The sequence below is a fragment of the Kogia breviceps genome, chromosome 4, assembly GCF_026419965.1.
Source record: "Kogia breviceps isolate mKogBre1 chromosome 4, mKogBre1 haplotype 1, whole genome shotgun sequence".
NCBI lineage: Eukaryota > Metazoa > Chordata > Mammalia > Artiodactyla > Physeteridae > Kogia > Kogia breviceps.
The window spans coordinates 89,553,999-89,576,033 of NC_081313.1; the positions used below are offsets into that span (position 1 = coordinate 89,553,999).

At 34.3% G+C, this 22,035-nt stretch overlaps 1 protein-coding gene across 2 annotated transcripts in view; it reads left to right on the plus strand.

Moving 5' to 3' along the window:
* The window catches only part of MAN2A1 (mannosidase alpha class 2A member 1), a 160,347-nt gene that overhangs the window by 69,557 nt on the left and 68,755 nt on the right, over positions 1-22,035 (plus strand). For both annotated transcript variants that reach the window (XM_059060613.2, XM_067031427.1), the window contains exons 6-10: positions 1,893-2,066; positions 4,787-4,973; positions 8,954-9,131; positions 14,480-14,682; positions 17,455-17,637. In XM_059060613.2, the coding sequence (XP_058916596.1) occupies positions 1,893-2,066; positions 4,787-4,973; positions 8,954-9,131; positions 14,480-14,682; positions 17,455-17,637 (925 nt within the window). The remainder of the gene's footprint in view (positions 1-1,892; positions 2,067-4,786; positions 4,974-8,953; positions 9,132-14,479; positions 14,683-17,454; positions 17,638-22,035) is intronic.

Here is a 22,035-nt window from a genome sequence, read left to right on the forward strand (position 1 = left end):
GGAGATACATTGAGAATAGGTAAATATCCTGTTCCTCATCAAACTTTAATGTTTTAGTTTTAGGAGCCATTGATGATTTTCTAATTCCATCTTTGCTTCTATAATTATCAGTTAGTATTCTGTTAATACTAAAAGGAAGAGCTTTCCTTTTTATTTTCAATTTATTTGTGAGCTCATGGATTCTTATTTTATTCAATGGGTTATAGTCCAGTACTATTATTATTTATTTTGATTCCCCAGTTGTCCTGCATTTGGCCAGTGGAAGCCCCTTCAACTATCTCCTGATTTATTTTTATATGTTCCCATGACTCTTTGACCATTTCTTTAATTTATGCCCCAAGAATATGTTCCAGGGTTATCTTGTACTTTCCTAGCCTCAGCCCTGGAATAAGTAATTTCTTTAAGGTTATTTTTAATAGAGCATGGCATTTAGAGGTCAAAGTCTGGGATCAAAGATAATGTTGTTTGGTACTGAGGTGTTATTGCACTGAGCTAGGAAATGTGTGTGTATATGTATATATAGAGTTTGTTTAAATATATATTTGTGTGTATATATGTATATTTATTCATGTTAGTACTATTGTGTCCTATTTCAACTCAGTATCATAGGGTTCTGCTCTTTCATATTTACATATTCTATAGTTCCTTTTCTTAACAGTGTATAACCTGGCTCCTTTATTCTAATTTACTCAGTCTTGAAATACATGAAAGTTTCAGAATTGCTAAACCTATATACTACCACAAAAACCCAAAATTACTAAATAGAGTTCAAGATTTCTTTATAACTTTTTGGAGGTAAATTACATATGTGAAATGGACAAATTATATGGTCACTTTGAGTTTTGACACATACTCTTGGTCCTCTGACAGTTCTGACTTTTCCTTCTCAGTCTCCTTGGTGGCTTCTCACCTATGTGTTAATCTTCAATATTGTTCTACTGAGTTCTCTCTGTTCTCTTTTCTGTTATCCTGTGTTATACCTATTTGCATCATAATCTCTGCAACTAGAATCAGGATCAAGATTAACTCATTTTTGTAATCCTAGGGCCTCTTTTAGTCTTCGGCATATGCAAGGTGCTAAACAGGTGTTTGAGTGAAAAAAATGTGTGCAATTATATTACTTATGTCGATTTATAGGTTGTTTGTAGAAGCCTTCTTTGAGAATCCTGAATAAATAAAAGATCAGATTTGTATAATGCCCAATGAATAATCTTATTTCATTAATTCTAATCTGTGCATTTATTATGTTTTTTATATTTTATCCTCTGTGAAATTGAGATATATCTTTAGGGCTTCACTCTTAGAATCGGTGTGAGTCAGATGTGAAAAATTCTATTGACCCATTCTTGGTAGAAAGCACCAGCATCAAAATGTCTTAAGATTAAATGAAATACGGTACAGTTACTTTGGCCATTTCTGCTGTGATATATTATGATGATTTGGGACTATTGTAAGCTATAAAAGATAGTCTAAAATCCCTTAATGTTGGGGTTGGGGAGTGCAAGTTGAAATGACTTAGGTTACGTACCAGTGAGTTGCTGGGTTATGCGTCTCCACAGAAGACAGGACTTAGATCCTAGAGGGCAGTGAGTTGGTCCTGGCTATTTCTCTGGCTCCACTGAGTGCAGTAGCTTTCTAATATCTATCAGGTGGCAGTGTGCTTATTTCACCTCCAACTTCCAGTGTTATTCACCCTGCCCAGGAGAACACAGCCATGGCAGAATCCTCCTCTCAGGGAGTCCTGCTGGGAATGCTCACTAAGGGTAATGCTGGGCAGCCCCTTTATTTTAGAATCCAGGAGACCAAAAGAACTCTGATGGGTCTAAATGTGTTGTGACTTCTTCTATTTCATTTATCAATTTAAAACAATAACACATTTTCTTTATCAACAGGGGTGAAACCTCGGTCTGGCTGGTCTATCGATCCTTTTGGACATTCACCAACAATGGCTTATCTTCTAAAACGTGCTGGATTTTCTCACATGCTTATCCAGAGAGTTCATTATGCAGTTAAAAAACATTTTGCATTGCATAAAACGCTGGAGTTTTTTTGGAGACAGAATTGGGGTATGTAGGGTTTGATGAAAGTTGAAGATCTCACTTGACCTAGATGTTATTTCACAGGAGTTATGAACTCATGCTGTTACAGGTTTTATTCAGAGTGTCAGTCTTGAAAATATGGTTGCCTAAAGATACACATAATTGTTTTTTCAATGTATTTGTGTCAGGAGTCTTTTAAGCATTGGTGAAGATATTTATCTATAGAACATTGTAGATTCTTTTTTAAGCCTAATGGAAGTAAATAAATACAAGTAATTAGTCTTTTGCAAATAATGCTTTCACTTCTCTTTTAAAAAGTACCTGTTTTATCACAAAGTTGTATGTGCATTAGAACTAATGTCCAGTCATATATCTCATATTCAGCCAGTGTTTCTTCCTTCTGTCTCTCCTGTCTCTGCATCTAGTAAGAGTTGCCTTTTAAAACCTTAATCCTGTCCTACTAGAACAGCCCTCCTATCCCTCCTATTACCTGTGTCGCTTGTTTTCACACTGTTCTGTGGGCACGCAGGTGTTCGATGTACTTCTCCAGCTCTGCTGGGGCAGAGGTGACAAGATTTAGGCCTCCTGAGAGGCCTTTGCCTTTCCCAACCCCCAGGTAATTCAGAACCCCTTATTTTCTTACTTAATTTTATTTATTGGGTCCTTATTATGGGCCATGCATGGTGTTAGATGCTTTATATTCACTCTTTCATTGAATCTTTATAATTCTTTAAATTAGTTTCTATAATTATCCCTTTTAAATGGTGAAGAAATGGAGGCTTAGATATGTGAAGCCATTTGCCAAAAATCATACAGGTAGTGAGTACAGAGCCGAGATTTGAATCCAGTTCTGTGCTGTTCCAAAGCCCAGGTCCCTAACCCCTAGTATATACCACCATCAGTATTAAGTTCTTGGTAAAATTTCATCTGAAAAAAGGATTTCATTGCTAAGACAATGTTCAGAAATCACTGCATTACATCCTACTTGCTTCTCTGTGTAATCTAGACCCTCCTTAAGTGTTTTGGAAAAGTCATTTGTAAATTTAGATGGTATCTTTATGTGTACTGTTGTTTTTTTCAGTAAGAAAACATATTAGCTATATAATTTTTTATCCTGGAAAATTAAACCTAATCTGTAGGGAAAACAATAGCTTGTAGGGGATTGCATCCTATATACTTTGATCAAATGCAAAGGAGCATATTAATTTTTTAATAAAAAGGATTATTAATATGAGGAAGCTCTACTTAAACTATTGCTTACATTCAAATTGCCCATAAATATCCATCACCAGGAAATTACTGAGTACTTTTATGTACTTAATACCATGTTAAGAAGAAATCTTGCTTATAAGAAAATTATAGTCTAATTTGATAATAGACAAACACCACCAAATACAGCAGATAAACTGAAATGTGTAAATGAGCTGCTAAATAGTATGGCATGAAGAGAGGTAGTAGGATGTGGAGTATGTCCTTGATTCATAGCAGAAAGGAAAGGAAGTTGCCGTAAGTCCTGGGACTGTAACAGCCTCTGTGCAGATAGCAAGCATTAGTGACCAGCATCCATGATGTCACAATCATGAATGTGATTCAGTGAAACAACTTACAGCACACAAATGTACGGATTATAGTAGCTTTAAAGTTTGGAAAAGACCTTGTAATTATTTTAACTAAATGGAGTATGAGAGAAAACTGGAATATTTTAAGACTTACCTGATAGATTTGGACATGTTGCTTTAAAATGATGTTTTGGAATCAAGTTGAGCTTCTTTGTGTGTTCTGGTTCTTAATGAAGCAGTTGTTTTCAATTTTTTTAAATGTACATGTTGCTTGTTTGTTTTTTCTTGTTGTCTGTCTTTATTATAAAAGCAATGCATTGCTGAGAATTGGAGATCCATACGTAAAGGGGAAGAGGTATTTGCAGGTCAGAATCATAAAAAGATACCACTTTTAACTCTTATCGAAGTCCTTCAGTCTTACTTGGTGGGAGGCTTTTGACCTCTTGAAAGCAGTGATATCAACACATACTGGCATTGAGGTTTCAATTAAAAACAATTCTGTGTCAGGAACCAGTGCTCGTTTTCTGTATCTTTTTTGTTTGCTTTGTTTTGATTCTTCTTTTTGCTTTTGAAAATTACTTTTACTTTTCCTCTGCCTCCATGGAGAAAAGCATCATTGGCTCTTTATTGGTGAACATCAGGGTGACTCCACAAAACTCTCCTGAGTACACTTCTTTCTCATCACTACAAAACCAGTATTTCCCCAGTATCTTCCCAACCCCCTCCTTCTTCTTCCCTTATTCTTCCAGATCCCCTTTTTACTCCCTTCCTCTCTTCTCACGCAGTCTCTGCCGCTAACGGTCTCTCTCAGAGTGTCCTATTACCTGAGGTGGGAGCAGACGTGGCAGGCGCTGGCAGCCAGGGACAGACACAGCCATAATTTTGGATGAGCCGGTTATAACTTTTGCCTCTGCTCAGTTCATATCCTTCCAGGTCAGCAGATGCTGCTTTATGGCGGGGCTTTTCTGTCTCAGCTAAGTTTAGATAAAAGAGATAGATAGAGACAGATGTGAGTATCTTCCTTCTGGCTGGTGGTCATTAAACGCTGCTGGGGTGTGTGTTCTAGTAGTTGAAGGGGTTGTTGATTTAGGGTAGAGCTTGCATTATGTATGTATAAAGTACTGGAAATTTGAACAGTTTAGAGAAAACAAAATTTATAAATGCAGGTCTGTTGGCTCTTTATTTTAGATCTGGGATCTGTCACAGATATTTTTTGCCACATGATGCCCTTCTACAGCTATGACATCCCTCACACTTGTGGACCTGATCCTAAAATATGCTGCCAGTTTGATTTTAAACGACTTCCTGGAGGCAGATATGGTTGTCCCTGGGGAGTCCCCCCAGAAACAATATATCTTGGAAATCTCCAGAACAGGTACGAAAAAATATGCATTTTGTAAGATATCTTGAACAAGCAAGCATCAGTGGCTTGTTGCTGAAGGATTGAAAAAATGGTTTTTAGTAGCCAGCTTATCCTTGTTCAAGGATAAGCTATAAGCTATTCAAACTATATCTAAAGCAACTTAAAAATACCAGAGCCTTGACTATTTGTCTTGTATGTTATAACTTAATGGAAAGTGAGAAATAGTAGATCAATATACAATGGATAACCTATAATACACTGTTATTACTGTCTCCTTTGCCCTCATTATGAAAGCCTTCTACTGTGTTTGATTGATTTCATATACTTTTGTTGATAATAAAACTTACGGTCTCTATGGTATAAATTGGTAAGAAGAGCAGCCCAACTGCAAGAACACTTTTATTGAAATGGAACACATAACGAGTGTAATTATCTGTTCCCTTAACAACAATTTCAGTAATAGTGAATGATGCCCAGCTCTGATGAATACACGTCTGCATCTTTCTGATGTTTTTGACTTAAAGAAAACTTTAATTGGCAATATTTATACTTAAAGATTTTTAAATAAAAATCAAAGGAATGAATTTTTTTTTTTTCTTAGAAGAAAACTATCCTAATGATGGAAGCATCTCATTAAACCAAGCTACCTATACTTCTAATTCTGGTGTTTTTAAAGTTTAATTTCTTCACTTTAAAATTAGTGGCATGTAATGCATTAAAATAAAACATTGTGCTGTAATATAAACCACTCAACTCTGCTAGAAAAATAATATAGCCTTGTAAGATCGTTGCTCTGGGCTCAAATCTCTTTATTCTTAAACAGGCTTTTAAAAAAGTTTGTGTGAGGATGAAGGTGGGATTGGGTCTCTTTGCATTGAGTGTCCTTGTGGCCATAAAGAAAACATTCCAGTGTGAGCCTCTCACTGGCAGATACAAAAGTATTTTAGCCTGGCAGCCTTCTTGAAACCATGGATCCTTTGTATCAAAATCTGGCTTTCCTAGTTGTTTTGAAAAACTGTCCAAGGTTTGGGATCAACCTGGTTTCATTTTCTTGATTCCTAGAGAAGTGAGGATCAATGGGAGACCCTGAACAGCCTGCTTTCTAGGGTCAGGCTACTTAGGCTAAAAGAGTAATCCAGTATATTATGTAGCAAAAGGAGTAGTGGAAAGGAAGTGGTGGTGGATTGGGGCGGTGTGTGTGTGTGAGTGTTTGAAGGGGGGCGAATTCTTGCCTGTCTACTTGGGAAAACAGCTGTTTGTAACTGAATGGTATTTACACTCCTTTCAGCTCCAGTGGTCAGGGATAGGAGACTTCTTGAAGGGTAACTGGAATCCCAGTGCACTCATAGATATTTTGAGTCCCGTTTTTTCTTTTTTGGGTGCTCCTTAGAGTACCTGAGAACCATTTTGTGTAATCCCGTCACTGTGTCATAGAACCCTTCAAAGATTACCCCCCATCCCCCCAAGAACACACCTTGTGGTCAGTCAGTTCCAGTGATTCTGAAAGTGATTTCCAGGCACCTGGGACATACGGATGAAAGAATCTATATAATACCTACATAGTTTTTTTTTTTTTTTTAAACTTCTTACAAGTCTTGAAGTCTTAGCCCTGCTGGTTATTCCCGTGCAGATATCACCTTCCATTTGATGTTGTGATGAACAAAGGTCAGACATGGGTATTCCAGCTTAATGGCATTTGATTTTTTAATTTCCTAAAGAAAATGAAATTTAACTATAAGGTACAGGTGATACATTTAATAAGTTCAGTTTATCAGGTTCCTCTACTTTGCAGATAAAGAAATACCATTCTTCAACAAGTTCAGTTTTTGGTCTAGTACCATATATTTTACATGTGATGATGATTCACATGTCAGGTGATTTGATGTTTCAGGTAATTCTTTTTTTCTTTGTTCTAGTTAAGTTGCTCTTTCTTACGTGGTAGAATAAGTGAAGAGCAAATTGCAGCTGTGCATCTTTAAATGTAATGTTGGTCAGTGCATTTGTCATAAGTTTACTGTACATTAGTGAGTACCCACTACCTGCCAGGTGGGTTAGGTTGGTCCCTTGGCTTTCCCAGCATTGACACTTTCTGAGCAGGAGCTTGGGAGTTAGGATAGATGCTGAATAGAAAAGGCACTTAATTAGAGTTTGTGATTTCTTTCCTCTTACGTGTTTTACACATATACATGCAAAATATGGTATATCTTACAGTAGTAAACCTTGGGATGCATTTAAATGATTGCATACCCTTTTTTATGCTGGTTGCCTGGGGGCTCTAGTTGGATGCTCATTCATAGTATATCTTATATAGGTGATTTATGTATATATTTTTTCCTTGTATTTCTTTGGTCTTATATATCTTTCTGTGTGATTAATCTCATTGTATGTGTGTTTTTTAATTGTAAGTAATAATCTAAACTTGTTTTTGGAAAATGTGGAATATTAGTAAATTACTAGTAAAAATTAAGTACTATATTGAATGCTAATCTCAGAAAACTGAGTATTATATGTTATATAATTGGGTCATTTGTAGAGACGTGGATGGATCTAGAGACTGTCATACAGAGTGAAGTAAGTCAGAAAGAGAAAAACAAATATCGTATATTAACGCATATATGTGGAACCTAGAAAAATGGTACAGATGAACCGGTTTGCAGGGCAGAAATTGAGACAGAGATGTAGAGAACAAACGTATGGACACCAGGCGGGGAAAGCGGCAAGGGGTGGGGGTGGGGGTGGGATGAATTGGGAGATTGGAATTGACATGTATATACCGATGTGTGTAAAATGGATGACTAATAAGAACCTGCTGTATAAAAAAATAAATAAAATTAAGTTTAAAAAAAGAATATTATGGTTACATTTTACCCACCAACTTATTAAATTTTTGCTAATTTAATATTTACAAAATGTTAAATTTTTTAATATAAATATAAGTAGAGACTATCAATATAAAAAAATCATATGAGATTCTAAATTTAGTTAAATTTTTTTCATAATTTCTACAAAATGCCTCTTTCCATCATTGATATTCTTTGAGATTTCTTCATAAATTTTAATGTTGTGAATTAGAATCTAATTCTGGATAATCCTTGAATTGAAAATTGGAATAGTGTGTAAAAAAGTGTATTTGTCATTTATCACTGTTTTTTTAAGCTTTGGCATTAGAAATATGGAGAACTACTCTGGGTTCATCTGCTTGTTTAATTTCACTTTCAGAAGCCCTTCCTCTTAGTTTGTGTTCCCAGACTTCCTCAAATGGTTCTCCAATTCAGCATCTCCCAAAGGGTTTTTTACAGAATACGAGAATATGAAATATATAAAGCACAGCAGCACATTGTGTTTAGCTGACCTTTTGAGTCATGGGTTGGCGCCCAGAGAGCTAGAAACCAAAATAGCTCATTCAACTCTTAAGCTTTATCTGTTGATCAGTATTAAGAAGGACACCGTGACGAATACTCAGATTATTGATGGAAGGTGTTAAGTGAGTTGATTTTCTTCCTTTAGAAAAGGAAATATAGTTCTATAATTGGCTTCATTCTAAATATCTTTTTATGTTTAATTAGGCAATTTTAGATTAAGTTAGAGAAAGGGAATTAAGTCAAAGCAAACTTCAAAGTTTATATAGATGAGAAATCCTGTCTTCTTGGACTAAATTGTTTTATGACAGGCTATCTGGGAGCCAATATCTGTGGCTGACCTTTAGGAGGGCACTGATGCCCCCAGTAATTATATGCCAAAGTTGGTATGTGACTTTATTTCTCTAAGGATATTCCATTGGAAAACTATGGGTTTTTCCCTCTGATAAGAATTTATGAATATTTTAAATGGATAAAGAAAATCACTATGGTAGTTTAAAAAGTCTGCCTCATAAATTATGCTAAGATAGAGTATAGGTAAAATACACAATACTTTATTTTAATATAATACACTTTTTAATGAGTTACGTCCTTGTTCTTTTCTTACCAGTATTTTCCTTTTTTCTTTTGTAGGGCTGAGATGCTTCTAGATCAGTACCGAAAGAAGTCAAAGCTTTTCCGTACCACAGTTGTCCTGGCCCCCCTAGGAGATGATTTCCGCTACTGTGAACGCACGGAATGGGATCATCAGTTCAAGAATTACCAACTGCTTTTTGATTATATGAATTCTCATTCTCAATATAATGTTAAGGTAATGAGAAAATATTTTATTATGAGACTGTATTTGAAGTTGACCCTTCATTATTGAAAGATGCTGAAACACAATAGCCTTAGTTTCTTTGTCCCACATCCCAGTATTTCGTAGAATATGTAGTTCTTCTATAAAAGTATAATTCATGAAGAGGAAAATTATATTACAGTTCCATTTCTAAAGTTGTCCCTTTCTTTCCACTCATTGAGGATTAAAGAGGCATTACTTTATGTAGTTGAAAACATGTACCTACTAAGTTGTGATGTTCATTTTCCAGCGATGCCCTGTTTTCCTTTCCTACTGAAAGTGTGTTGTTTCTTACAGTTGCATCCTGTGATTTAGCTGTGTGACTGGCAGATGCACATGTCAAGAATTTTGCAAACAAACGTCTTGTATCCAGAGACTACAGTAGCGTTTTTCTTAGATGACAAGGCTTCTAAAATTAATCATTTGTCTGTTGTTCTTGCTCTTTCTTCCCCCCTATGGAAAATCTATTATGTACCCTAACGTTGTGAGAATAGTGTAAATTCCTCCCTCCACCCCACTCCTGTTTCCCATATCCATGACTCAGCTATAACATTCATCAATTCAAGGTCACTCTTGTTTCAGCTGTGCCCCACTGTCATCTCACTCCTCTCTCTCAAATTATTTTGGAGCAAATCTCAGCAGTCATGTATTTTTGTCTATAACGATTTCAGTATGTATCTCTAAATGAAAAGGAGTCGGTGTAAAAAATATGATCATAATACCATTATCACATCTAAAAACTTAATAGTAATTTAATATCATATATCCAGATAGATTCAAATTTTCCTGATCTCACAAAAGCATTTTTTTTTCTTTTTAACAGATGCGTTGTGTAAGTCAGGATTCAAATAAGAGTCATATATTGAACCCTATATGAGAAAATGAATTATCGAACAGTTTATTATATTCACATATGAACCTTTAAGACAGTAAAAGATATGTGAAAATACCTTAGAGAGGAAGTGATATACCTGGTAGGAAATTAGAAAGGTGATGATATACCACCTTTTATGTAGTGAGAATTCAAATTTATTAAGTAAACTTAAATAATATTAAATAAATAAATACACTTAAATAAAATATTAAGGTTACTCAAGATACTTAAAACTGAATTTCTACCATGTTATAAACTCTGAGCATCGGGCCTATATTTAAATCATTCCTGTAATCTCAAAGATAAAGTGCATACATGGACGTTTGATTAGAAGAGTCCATATGTATGTGGGGATCTTATCTCTAAATATATCTTCTTGGGGAATGGTTTTGAGGTCTGCAAAAGGATCCACTGCATGATTCTGAAGAATTGAATCCTGCTTTTAGTATTTTACCTATTTCCTCCTTTGTTTGCCCACTAGAACAATTTTAAAGTAATTTTAAAAGTTGATGTATCGTATACATAGAAGTGCACAAACCGTTAAATATACAAAGAATATTTTCAAGTTTTAAAACCCCCATGTAATATAAAAAAAAGAATGTCTATATGTGTATAACTGAGTCACTTTGCTGTACAGCAGAGATTGGCACAGCATTGTAAATCAGCTGTACTTCAATTAAAAAAATTAAAAAATAAGTAACCCCCCCATGTAACCACCATCCACATCAAGATGTGGAACATTTATAGCCCCTGGAAGGGTCCCACAGATGTCCTCCAAGTCATTACCAATTCCTTCAAAAGTAACCACTATTTTCATTTCTATCACTGCAATTAGTGTTGCCTGTTCTTGAATTTTATGAGAAGGGAATCTTAAGTATGTGTTATTTTGTGTCTAGCTCTTTGCTCCACATTATGTTTTTGAAATTCATCCATCTACTGTTACATGTTGTGATAACAGTAGTTCATTAATTTTTTATGCTGTATAGTATTTCTTTTTTCTTTTTAAAAATATATTTATTTGGCTACATCGGGCCTTAGTTGCGGCATGCGGGATCTTCGTTTGCCAAGTGTGAGATCTTTGTTGTGGCATGCGGGATCTTTAGTTGTGGCATGCAAACTCTTAGTTGCAGCATGTGGGATCTAGTTCCCTGACCAGAGATCGAACCCAGGCCCCCTGCATTGGGAGTGTGGAGTCTTAGCCACTGGACCACCAGGGAAGTCCCAATGCTGTATAGTATTTCTAGTATCCATTTGATATATATATACCACCATTTATCCATTCTATTGTTGATGAACATTTGGGTTGTTTCCAGTTTTTGTCTATTACAATAATGCTGCTTTGAACATTTTGTGCATGTGTTGGTATACATGTGTATGAGTTTATGTGGGTATAAAATGGGATGGAGTTCTGAGGTTATTGGGAATTTACATGTTCAACATCACTAGATATTGCCAAACAAGATTCCAAAACAGAAGCACTGGATATTGCATTGTATGACGGTTTCAATTGCTCCATTTCCTTACTCAGACTTTGTATTGTCAGGATTTTTTTTTTAATCCTTTATGATAGATGTGATGGTTTTATTTTGTATTTCTGGTAGTTAATGAGGTTGATTCTCTTTTTATAAGTTTGTTGCCATTTGGATATCCTCTTTTGTGAAGTACCTATTTAAGTTTTTTGATGATTTTTTTTTTGTTAAATTGGGTTATCTGTCTTTTTCCTAACCATTTATAGTTCTCTTATGTATTTTGAATTGAGTCTTTTTTTCAGATAAAAGTGTTGTCTCCCACTGTATAGCTTGTGTTTTCTCTCTCTTAATGCTGTCTTTTGATGAATAGAAATTCTTAATTTTAATTGAATGTAATACAGCAGTATTTTCCTTTATGGTTAGTGCATGTTATGTTTCGCTTAAGAAAATTTTATTTACCCCCGTGGTCATGAAAATACATTTCTTCTGAAGCTATCCTCTAGAAGTTTTATTGTTTTACCTTCAACATTTAGGTCTGTAGTATATTTGGAATAGATTGTTGTGTATTGTGTGAAGGGAGGGATCAAGATACTTTTTGCCCATGTGAATATCCAGCACCATTTATTGAAGACCACAGTTTGCCCACTGCACTGCAGTGTCATCTTTATCATTAATCGTGAGTGAGACGAATGTATGTGTGGGTCTGTGTCTAGACTTTCTATTCATTTTTGTCTATCTGACTGATCTCATACTGTCTTAATTACTACAGCTTTACAATAGATCTTACTATCTGATAGTATAATTCTTCTAGTTTTGTTCTCCTCAATATTGCATTGGTTATTGAGCTCATCTGTACCTATTGGGTCTCAAGTTAACGCTGTATTTCCTTGTATTTGTGACACTCATTTCTTGCATTGTTCACACACACATATTCTGCTTCCTAGTAATTACATTCTGCTTCCTGGTAATGAGATTAGGGAGTAATACATAATATTAACTAAAATGTATTGAAAGATTATGATTTGGTAATTAAGTTTTTAAAGTGCTTTACTTTATTTAAAAATTTTTTTCTAGTTTTACTGAGATATAATTTGACATATATCACTGTTTATGTTTAAGGTGTACAGCATAATGATTTGACTTACATATATTGTGGAATGATTACCTCAATAAGTTTAATTAGCATCCATCATCTCATATAGGTATAATAAAAAAAAGAAAAAGAAAAAATATTTTCCTTGTGATGAGAACTCTTCGGATTTACTCTCTTCACAATTTTCATACATATACAGCAGTGTTAACTATAGTCATCATGTTGTATACTACATTCCTAGTACTTATTTCTCTTATAACTGGAAGTTTATACCTTTGGACTACCTTTCTCCAATTCCTGCTCCCTCCTCACCACCTCGGATAACCACACATCTGCTCTCTTTTCCTGAGTTGTTTATTATTATTATTACATTTCACATGTAAGTGAGATACACAGTATTTCTCTTTCTCTTTATCTACTTATCATAATGCCCTCAAGTAAAGTGCTTTACTTTAACAGTTATTGAATTCTCCGAACATTTTCTGGTAGGTACTATAATTACTCATGAGGAAACTGAGGCACAAATAGATTAACTTGCCCAAGAAACACTATATTTGGTGAAGCCAAGATAAGAGTAGATAATATAGTTGAAAATTGATTTTCTTTAATGTAAGCATAAGGATTTGGAAATAGACATACACTTTGCTGTTACAAAATTTATTATATCACAATTAGATTATAATAACATTTATCTTACTAATATCATTGTTATGTTTCTGGTTGATATTTTGCCTTTGCAATGAAAGAATAATAGCTAAAACTTATACTGTTATTTGCCAGTCATGTTTCTAAGCATTTTACTTAGAACCCTATTAGCTGTAACACAGAGAGACCCAGAGACATTATATACTATGCTCAAAATCACATGTTGCATAAGTGGTAGAGATGGAATTCAAACCCGCATCATCAGGATCCAGCTTCTGTGCTGCTCTTAATAACTGTTGGAGTGCCACTAACTCTTTTTGACTACTTTAATTATTTTTCTGCCACACTGAATCAAAATGCCTCTCAATATCTGTGTGTGTATGTATGTATGTATGTATTCATAAGGTCAGAAACAGCAAAATTAGCATCTTATTAAAAAGAACACATTCCCTATTTAATTGTCTAATTGTTTACTTCTAGCAACACTGCCTTTTAATATCTGTTTATGAGGTCTGATATAATGTTTCTTTTTTCCTTTGATTTATAGAATAGTTTGGGCTCATAAAAATGGATTTATGTACTAGTAATTTGAGTCACTAGTCAGAAAAACCTTTTCATTTGAGCAGTCAGCCTTGCAATTCTTTTCCCTCTTTGTGTTTTACCTATATTCATTGTTACCTGCTGGTAGAGAAAGTCCATTTTTTTAATGACCTGCTGTTCTCAGTCTTTCTTCTCTCCATTATAAGAACACAAACTGGGGAGAAGGGGAAGCCAGGGGAGGGTATGTGCATATGATATATGAAAATACTTAATAGCTAACAAAACTGTTTTTCCAGACTTCTGGAACATTTTACTCAAAATACGTGTCTTTCATTTTTGCTGCTTCCCCCACTTTCCATTCATCTCTGGATTATTCCATATCCTGATCCTTGCACACTTGAAGATTCTACGGATATGTAAGGAGTTTTCAGATCCACAAATTTGTAGCTCTAAGTAACTCTTCTTACTGCATAGGTGTACAAGTTTTCTCTTAGTTTAATTTGGGACTTGATACAAGTAAAAGAAAGTCACTGAGTGCTTTCCCCCCTGCATTTGAGTAAATCTGAGCTATGTATTTATCTTAACTTGGAAGCATGTCTTAAATATTTATTAGTAACTTTTCCTTTCAGTGCTAGAAGCAATTTTAAGGTAGAGATGAATGTGTGAATAAGTGAAATATACCTTTTTTTTTTCTTTCTAGATACAGTTTGGGACTTTATCAGATTATTTTGATGCACTGGATAAAGAAGATGCAGCCAATAGAAAGAATAGCCAGTCAATGTTCCCGGTTCTAAGTGGAGATTTTTTCACTTATGCTGACAGAGATGATCATTACTGGAGTGGCTACTTTACATCCAGACCCTTTTACAAACGAATGGATAGGATATTGGAATCCCATTTAAGGTACAGTTACCTTTAGATAGCTACATTTATTTTTTCACTTCTTTTATGTTATCATAACCTATCTGTAGAGTTTTGCATAATATACAGCATTTATGCAGTGTTAGGATGCATTTAATGTAATTGTGAAATTTTAATGCAATCAGAGATGTGTCTCCAAACCATAATCAGATTATTACAGAGGCTTTTATTCTGGAAGGAAAAGTAGTTTATGTAATTAGATTTTCTGGTAGTTGTATTCAGTGTTTTATATTTTTCTAATTAAACTATTTATATTATTTGAACACCATGGTAGTATTCAGTGACATCATCGTGTGTGTGCAGGTCAGTAACCTGGCAAGCTGAATTGTTGGAAACAGGGGCAAGGGTCAAAAGGAGCAAATAGGGTCTCTCAGTAGCCAAAATGTAGGCCTCAAAGTACATACTGTAAAACCAATGTACTTTATATGTGGGAGAACTTTAGAGACTCCATCTCAGTTCTTATTTATTTATTTGAAACACATTTGTATAGGTATGATTTTCTGCTGAGAAGAAGAAAATTTGAAAGAGATGAGAACAGATGGAGGCAGAGTGATTGGTTGAAAAAGTAAACAGATATGGAGACGACAGGAAAGTCATTAGAAAAACATAAAAACACTCTAACCCTGCACTATCCAGTTCTTTTCAATCACTATCCAATAGAACTTTCTGCAGTGGTGATAGAAATACTCTATTTTTGCACTGTTTATGCAGTATGCTAGCCACTAGCCACATGTAACTATAGAGCACTTAAAATTTGACCAGTGTGACTGAGGAACTGAACTCTTAATTTTATTTAATTTTAATGAATTTTAATATACATAGCCACATGTGGCTAGTGGCTGTCATAGTGGAGAGTACAGTTCTATGTAACTGAGTCTCATTGTTTTTTGATAAAGAGAAACCACCCCAAGGGAATCCTGAGGCTTTTTCTATGTGTGTAGCTCAGGAGAGTAATTTTTTCATGACAAATTCATTGTCAGTTAAGTTCAAAATATGAATTCATGATGAATTCATCATGATTTTCATGATGAATCTTGGTATTAAAAATAAAAATTTATATCAAACCTACCCTCTTCTGTGTACTACTGTATATTGAATATATTTTGGACAGACTTTTTATAAAAATCAGTAATTTCTTTAAGAGTTGTACTTTGGTATAGTAGTGTGTGTTTTTATTATTTTTACTGTTGTTGTGCTACTGTTCCCACAAACTAACAGTAACTGTTATTTAAAAAGACTAACCTTTGACTCTTTTGGGGGATATTCACAAACATGCCAGATGAATATACATTATTTGTAATAAAATACATTTATATATTACAGAGATTTCTTCATTCTTACCCAATAGAATCTTAGTTATCTTTATGTTAGTTATCTTTATGGTATTCATAATTTTTAAGTGTCAAGTATTTTTTAGTGGCAAAGAGTTATGAATATTGGTTCAATCTTAATTTATTGAACTTGTTTAAGGTGTTACTTAAATATATTACTACTGATAATATATTTTGATAATTCTGCTGCTTTAAAATAAAACAATAAACCTATAGTAAGTTGAATTTCAAAATGTAATTATTTGAAAGTAAGTTAATTGTGTGAAAATGATATTTCATCTTCAGCTCATTTGTAAAAAATGTGTATAAAATAGAAATGTACAAAGGAAAAAATATTCTTGAAATCCACTTTTTTACATTTTGGAATATGTTTATGTATTCTTTCCATAACCAGGAATACTTGCTCTGGATATATATGCATACATATACATACAATTTCCTTAATTCCAGTGTAGTGATTCTCATGCCATGAATTTCAGAAGGCTTATAATTTTATAAAGTGGAGATTATTTAGTTTCTTTTAATTATTTCAACAATTCAAATGAATTCTTTTTTTTCTTAAGCACTTTGAATCTCTCCTTGTTTTTTGATACCTTGATACATTTTCATGCTGCCTTAATTTTTCTCTCCATCATCTTAACATGTTTGTGGTAAAGAATCTTCTTATATTTTTCACTCCATCAAGGCATGTCTCTTTTTAAAGAACTTTTAAGAAACCCATCTTGAACCATGTCCTTAGATGAAAAACATTAAAGATGAAAATTATAAACCCCCATATTATTGCTCATAACTGTCCTTAAGCTAAAGTATTTTTATTCTTTACTTTAAAATACTAAGAAAAGATGGCATAAGATTTATCATTTTTCAGTTTCTAATGTTAAATTATCTATAGTTGTTGTATGTTATCATTCAACACTTAGACTAAGTCTTGTCTGAACTGTCTGGCCATCATTTTCTTCTTCTCCTTTACTGTTAGTCTAACACTCATGTGGCCATGCATTTCCCCACCATCTCTCCTCTTAATGTACCTATGTGAGAGTAAATGGCTTTCTGGTGATGAAGTTTATGGTATATGTCTAAGCTGCTGAGAAGGATGGAAACACTTATCCAGTTCTTACTGCTTTGAGATATTTATTCACTGTTATATGTAAATGGACATATCTTTCTGCCAACAGGTACTGGCTTCTCTTCCTTATATCACTGAGGCATGGTGTTTTTTGATGATTGAGAATTTAGATGTATTAGGTGGATACCTTGTGGTTTTTATAGAAATGTTTATTATCAATATCTGTCTTATAAATTGTACTGAAATCATGGATTTTAAAAAAACCACATTTGAAAATGTATCAGTGCCACCTATTTTAGGTAGTAAACTAAAATGTTTGTTTTGAAATAAAAATTAATGACTGTTTTATGCAATTAGGGCTGCTGAAATTCTTTACTATTTCGCCCTGAAACAAGCTCAGCAATACAAGATAAGTAAATTTCTTTCATCATCCCATTATATGATGCTGACAGAAGCAAGAAGGAATTTGGGACTATTTCAACATCATGATGCTATCACAGGAACTGCAAAAGATTGGGTGGTTGTGGATTATGGTACCAGGTAATATATTGAAAAGTGGACTTAAAACAAAATCTTTTAAAATTTCAGGTCATAAGCTTTTATCTTTTGATGAAGTGTCTTTTTTAATTGTAATACTGAATTTTTATTGAAGTAAAGCACACTAAATCAAACCAATTTCAAAGCTACATGTGTCACACCAAGAAGACATTTTCAGTTATGCTGACAGCCCAAAATGCTTATGTTTTGATGAAGTTTTTAATAATTATATCCCTTATAAGGTTTGCTGTAGAAAAACCACCAATTTCAGAGTCACCAATTTTTCAAGAAATCTGTTGACAAAGTACTGGCTGTCCCAACTTTTTATTGTAGTGCATTTCTGTAAATGGAGTAGTAAAACATTATTATAAAACCAATCCCTTAGGCTTCCCTGGTGGCGCAGTGGATGAGAATCCGCCTGCCGATGCAGGGGACCACGGGTTCGTGCCCCGGTCTGGGAAGATCCCACATGCCTCGGAGCGGCTGGGCCCGTGAGCCATGGCCGCTGAGCCCGCGCGTCCAGAGCCTGTGCTCCGCAATGGGAGAGGCCACAACAGTGAGAGGCCCGTGTACCACAAAAAAAAAAAAAAAAAAAAACCGATCCCACTTTTCCCCAAGTACAGTGTGGTGGTAATTGAGGTTACTTCTTGACCAAGGATTTGGTATCAAGTAAATCATAGTTATAATCCAGGGAGATAAAGAACTCCACTTCATTATATAGCTATTTAATTTCATCCTATTTCATATCCATTTGTTCTTGAATATCTCATTTTTTGATAGGGGCATTGACAAAAAAGTGTAAGCCTAGAAGAATAGCCAGGAAGTAGAAGGACCTAGAAACCTTGTCATATATGGCCGATATAAGGAATTGGGATGAAAAGCGATGAGCTGGGTATTGATATCAAAGCCATCTTTAGCTCTTGGATGGTCTGTCAGATGAATGATGGAGTAGAACTCAGTTATTTTCATATTGCAGATCAGAAACAATGAGTACAGCCTTTGGCTCAGAATAGCAAAGGGCTTTGTAAACAGTGCTTCCCAATAAGCTTACCTTTTGTGATAGTGAGATTTCCATCAACATACCAGAGTTGAGGCTGCCATTTGTTAGGATCAGTGCAGAGGAGATTCCCACACTGGGGGAGGAGTTTTACCTATTGTTTTACTGTAGCTTAGGTTAGTATTTCTTCCAGATTATGCTTTGATATTATTTTTAAATCATTAAAAATATGTTCTGATTATAGATTTAAAAAGTGAATCTCTTTTATAGGTATTGTCATATGTGGAAAGTGTACATAGCACATAAAGTCATTAAAAAATTGATCCACAACTGATACTTCTAATTGTAATGAGGGTTAATTAAATTTTTAGTTACAGTATTTTGACTGCCTTTCACGAAACTTGGGGAAAAAGTATTCTTGAGGTTTCATTAGTTGACTTGAGTCTTTAAAAAAATATATTCAAGGTAGCACCTTGAATATCTTCTCAGTTTTCTTATGGCAAATGTATTTGGCATCCATCTATTGAGATTGAGCTGGGCTTAAAGTAGGAAAAACTCATTGTATGATAATGATGTTATTTCTTCCACAGAAAGCATTTTTGCAAGTAAGGTCAGATACTCTAATTTTCTTTTTCACCTGTTCCTGTCTTCTTGGTTTATTGAGAGTTTAAAAGTGAGGCTGCCGGGAATCAGACCAGAGCAGAGCTCCTAAGAGGAAATAGAGAAGTCATCCTCCTCCACTGCCTACTTGCTATCTCTCTGGCTGCGATATTGAAAGAGATTTGGGTACAGGTCATTGGGTTTTTGCGCTACAGAACATTTTCTGTCTTATAACCTCTCCAGAAGGCCTGTCATTAGTTCCTCCATATGTTTGGTGTCGCTTTTAGCTTATAAAAGCATCCCCATACAAAATTGCATCTCAGAGAAAAAAGACACAGTAATTCTCAAGTTGTACTTGACATTTGTGAATTTGCTTTGTGAGTACTTCACACTTCATTGAAAAGTCATAAACAATTATCAAGTCATTAGCACAGACATTTTAAGTAGGAAATTTCAAAACACAAGTTAGAGAATTATAAATAAAGAGGAAGCCGGTATTGGGTGGTCTCTTGTCCTTGGATTGTTGACTACTTTTTTTTCAGATGTTGGCAGAAATGTCCCAGTGAACAACTGTATGAGTTAGGGGCCGCCTTTGGCTGCTAGTAATAGCAACTCGAAACTGAATTAATCCTATCCTGCTTATTTGTAGGCCATGTGAAAGAAGTCTGCAGGTCACTGGTTCAGGTGTGACAGCTCCACAATGCCATCAGGGCTCCAGGCCCTTTTAGCTCTCTCTGCCATGTAAGGGTGACTCTTAGTGTCATGCTGTCAACAGTAGATTGAATCTTTATGTAATTATAAACTGGAGAGCAAGCATACATCATGGCATATTTGGATGTTAATTCTAATCATAGCATAAAAAATGATTTAGACTGGGCAGTGTCTATGTGGATGTTCAGCTTAAAAGTGGTTAATGGTGGGGCTGTGTGAAGAAGGAATGGTAATGAGGTCAGTTACAGAAAGATTAAGAATTCTGTCAATTGCTAAGTTGTTATAAAGATAGGTAGGAGAAGAAAATGAACAGAGGGTAAGAACGAGACTCCTAACATGTAGATCAAACTGTTGAATAACAGACATGATAACATCTGCTTTAGACTGCAGAAATGGTAGCAAACTAGAAAACTGTGTTTCCAAAGTGACGTTTCCTGAACTGTTTCATAATAGAATAAGGGCGGGTTAGGAAATTAGAGGCTCTGAGAAATACCACGTTGATGAAATGTTGAAACATGTAAAATTTTGTTTTACCCCGTTTTCCCCAGACTTATTTACTGTGTTTAGCTTTGTTTTGTTTTCAATAAAATAGCTTTATACATACTGAGAAAGTGTTTGGGAAATGTGCCTGTCCTTAGCGGTCATCTCATAAGAAGACTGCGTGTGTGCCTTTAGGACACGAACATTGATTCGTGACATTCACTCAGTTTAATTAGGACTCTTTAATACACTGTAACACATAGTTTTAGCTGATGGAGAACGTGACTTATTCTGCATGTTCAGACGACCTCATAAAGATAGCCATGTAGATAATAAAAATAAACTTAGATTGAAGGAGTTGTTTTTCTAACTGAATTGTATTCATTCATGCATATGGTCTTTTAGTCTGGTGAGAACACTTACTACTATTTAGTAAAACATTTGAATAGACTGAGAAATTTAGCTGGATGATGGTCTGAACTTAAATCCATAAAATTTTAATACTATGGTTACAGATTTACTATGTAAATGCATTTAATTCATAACTTATCATGATCGCTTACATCTTTGATCTTAATGCTGTGGAAAAAGTTATTTCTATCTAATTCTTTTACAATTTTTTTGTTGTTGCATGCCAACAAAAATGTTTTTAACACATAGATCCAAAATTGCTTCCTGTGTTGGGGAAAATAATATAATCACTCTATAAACATAATACATTCATTCTAATGGTTGATTGAAAACATGATTAGCAAAGTTTCTCTACAGTTTTCTCCAATATGAGTTTACTTAGAGGTGCTTGCTCTCTAAAGCTTTAAAAAAGTAAGATTATACTTGGGGAAAAAAAGCAAGTTTTTTCCCTATGTGTAGTGCTTCCCCAATAGCTGGTAATGTACCGAGATTCTATTCCAGAATTGATCTTGAAACAGTTGATTCATAAGCATCCCTTTGGCTCCTCAGACATAATTATACAATTTGAATACAGTTAAGAATTTCAATGACAAAGAAATATAATAAGGACAAAGACAATTTCATTATCTGGAACTGTGAAATACTTTTTTTCTCTAGTTCTTTTGAATAAGAACATGAAACTAAATTCACAAAATATCTATTTGAATTCTTCAGGAATTTAAATTCTTTGAAATATGTATACTGATTGAATTTTTTTGTGAATGAGAGTTAATCTCATGTCTTCTTTTGTCATTATTTCAATGCTTGTTAAAGATTTTTCTAAAGTAAAGTATCAAATCATTGCTTTTTGGTAGAACGCCTTAGAGCTATTGGGGTAATCATGCTGGCTATTGTTATTATTTGGCATGATATTCATGTAGAATATAAGTAGTTTGAATAAGTTTATGTGTTTCAGGTGTGTCCAGAAAGTTTTCTTATTTTAAATGAATCCTTATCAGTGATACCTTCTGATTAACTTTTTTTTATCCCTAAGTACTTCATTCAGGGTTAAAAAAAAAAAAAAGAGCCAATTCATCATAGGTTTATTATAGGTTTCACTTTGAATACAGGATAAAGGTGATAGTGATTTGGCCATAATTAAAGAAACTGAAAATATTGTATACAGATTTTTAAAAATGTTTTTATTAAAGTATAGTTGACTT